This window comes from Apaloderma vittatum, unplaced genomic scaffold (assembly GCF_000703405.1).
Source record: "Apaloderma vittatum isolate BGI_N311 unplaced genomic scaffold, ASM70340v1 scaffold26987, whole genome shotgun sequence".
NCBI lineage: Eukaryota > Metazoa > Chordata > Aves > Trogoniformes > Trogonidae > Apaloderma > Apaloderma vittatum.
The window spans coordinates 4,476-7,348 of record NW_009727167.1 but is presented as its reverse complement, the minus strand read 5'-3'; the positions used below and the strand labels follow the sequence as shown (position 1 = coordinate 7,348).

Below are 2,873 nucleotides of genomic sequence, written 5' to 3'. Positions count from 1 at the left end.
TGCTGCTGTCGCAGCCACCTCCAGCGCTCCATGGCTCATGGCTGGCAGCCCGCAGGCTGCTGATGAAATTCCACGCTGCCTCAGAGAGCTGCTGAGGAACACGAAGAGGGAGAGAGCTGCAAGTCCAGGCCATGGGGAGGGCAGCCCTGAGGCCACAGCGCTCCGGTCTTGCCCTGCTGAGTGAGTCCTGACCTGGGAGCAGCCTCGGCCAGGCCCAGCCAAGCCTGCTGGCAGGAGCCCAGCGCAGCTGCTCAGCAGAGCGCCTTGCTGCTGTCCAACACCAGCCTTAATAGTTCATCTGGAGCAGGACAAATCGAGGTGGAAGTACAGAAGGACACATGCCAAAGGCAACCCGTTCCCACCTGCTGTTTTGAAAATCTCACTTAGAGAGTTCAGTGCCAGGAGGCTCTCGGGGACACGGCCCTGGGCAGCAGCTGAAGTAGCACCTTGCTCCCTCCAGGCGAGGCAGGGAGCACTAGGCCAGGTCTTATTTACCAGCTTAACAACAGAGCTGACTAATACATCACACCAAAGAAGCAGGGTGAAGAGGGGCCTAGAGAGGGAGATGGGGACACTATGGAAACAATCAGTGACCATTATTAATATTTGGCAGCTTTGCTAGTGACCAAAGGGAGGGGATGAGCTACGGGATCCAACTCAGAGCAGCAGGAAGGAGCTGCCAGGGCTGAACCAGTGGGCAGAGGAGGCAGGGCCGCACAGCCCAAACTGCAGTGACACCAGCTGGTCCCTGACACACTGCCCACCACATCAGCTTGGCTGGCAGGTGTCAGGCTGGCTCCGAGGCAACGACGGAGACCAGCAATCTGGGCAGAAAATTATGGCCTGGCACTCACAAAAGCCCTCAGTTGGCAGAGCCAAATGATAGACTAACCTCATGGACAGAGCCACAGAGGGCAGGGGCAGCAGGCAGGTCATGCCTTCAGGGACATGTCCAGCTATGCAACATCTTCCAGAGGCTTAGTCTCCTTGCAGGAGAGGGGCACTTGGACCCGCATGTCCCATGTCCATTCCTTTGTGCACTAACAGTCCCTACAAAGCCAGTGTACACCCTCCCAGGAAGACACGCTCTCACCCTATCCTTGCCCAGGATCCCCCGCTTCCTCAAACAGAATCACAGAATCACAGAATGTCAGGGGTTGGAAGGGACCTCTGAAGATCATCTAGTCCCACCTTCATCCCAGCATACCTAACCACTACACCAGAGCCTCAAGTCCTAGATCTACTTTTTTCTTAAACACCTCCAGGGTTGGTGACTGAACCACCTCTTTTACTCGTTCAGTAAAGAACTTCCCCCGAATATCCAATCTAAACTTACCCTGACGCAACTTGAGGCCGTTTCCCCTTATCCTGTCATTAGTAATTAGAGAGAAGAGACCAGCACCAGCCTCACTACAGCCTCCTTTTAGGTAGTTGTAGAGGGCAATAAGGTCTCCTCTCAGCGTCCTCTTCTCCAGACTAAACAAACCCAGTTCCCTCAGCCGCTCTTCACAGGTCATGTTTTCGAGACCTCTCACAAGCCTTGGCACTAACACTCTTGGGACATCCTGTGGGAGGCACGAGGCCCCGTGAGCCCAGTCCCACATCCAGCCCTACCTCTGCCTGCCATGCCAGAGTGGAGGCAGAGAGCGCGGAGGTTCGCCCAGCTCCCAGCACAGCTATTGTCTCGCCGTCATCATCCACCACCTTGAAATCCAGGTCCTCGTTGTACTTCCTCCTCTTCACTTGTCGTCCTGAGCGGCGTTTCTGTGTGGGATGAAAAAGGCAGTCATGGGGGAGATAGGCAGAGTAAGCTCCTTGCTTGAGCTGAAGAGAGAAAGCTCCAGGGCTGCCTGACCTCCAGCTTAGCCCCTGCCCCAGTGGGACGGAGGTGGTGGGAAGAACTGGTAACCCGAGGTCTCCATCAATGCCCAACCCACAGAGTCCCACCAGCACCTAAGACCTGAAGCAGAGGAGCCCTGCAGAGACACGTACAGTTCCCCAGCCCTGCGGGACCCACCTTCCTCCCTGCGCTGTGCCAGGAAAGAGTAGCAGCCAGGAGCTACAGAGGAGAGGGAAACTCTGGCCCAAGGGACATGCAGCACCCAGGGCAGCAGCAGGCACCCACCCCAGGGCCACCAGCTGACTTGAAGCAGTGTGGCTGGCACACCCCAGCCCTGAAGATGAGCTACCAGCTCCCCTCCAAAGCCAGGGTCTAACGGCCACGCTGCTGAAAGTGCTCTCTGATTGCTGTGTCCCAGCTCCTCTCCCACTCAGAGGCAGCCGGGATTTTCCCCACCAGCAGTCAGTCAAGGGCTTTGGACATACCTGGCTGTCGGCCGACTCCGCAGACTCCTCTGGGCTCTGCACAGATGGGCTCAGGAGATCCTGATCCAAATCCAAACTGTCCACTGGTATCTCATGTTTCCTCTTCCCTTTCTTCTTCTTCTCCACAGGGGTGTCCTTGCTGCCAAGACAGACTGACAGTTAGATCTGGTCCTGGGAGAGAGCCAGCAGGCACCCACACATGGCTCTGCTCCTATTGGATCACCCCAAGGCAACTCAAGGCTCCTGGGGCCTCCTCCAGGATTGGGGATCCCCAGTCAGTGATACTCTCTAACCACCATCAAGCTTTTCTTTATCCAGTTCCAGTACACTGGGATGAACTGGTTCACCTGCCCTGGCCTGACATGGGGCAGAAAGCGCCTGGGAGCTCCCACCAGCCAGGAGAACAATCCCACAGGGGCTGCAGGAGATGGGGTGCAGCTCATGGTCAGCCCTCACTGCTCCTTCAGCAAGGGGAGCCCAAATGTGCAAGGTTGGGATGCTCTGGATAGCGGCTTAGGTGTGGGGATGAGCCAGAAGAACCAGACCAG

General features: G+C 56.8%; 1 protein-coding gene across 1 annotated transcript in view; it reads right to left on the bottom strand.

Annotated features, from left to right (window-relative positions):
* Positions 1-2,873, bottom strand: part of LOC104277057 (chromodomain-helicase-DNA-binding protein 6-like) — a gene marked incomplete at both ends in the record, with an annotated part of 29,063 nt that overhangs the window by 22,495 nt on the left and 3,695 nt on the right. The window contains 2 exon segments of the mRNA XM_009873589.1: positions 1,615-1,764; positions 2,326-2,464. Of these exon segments, the coding sequence (XP_009871891.1) occupies positions 1,615-1,764; positions 2,326-2,464 (289 nt within the window).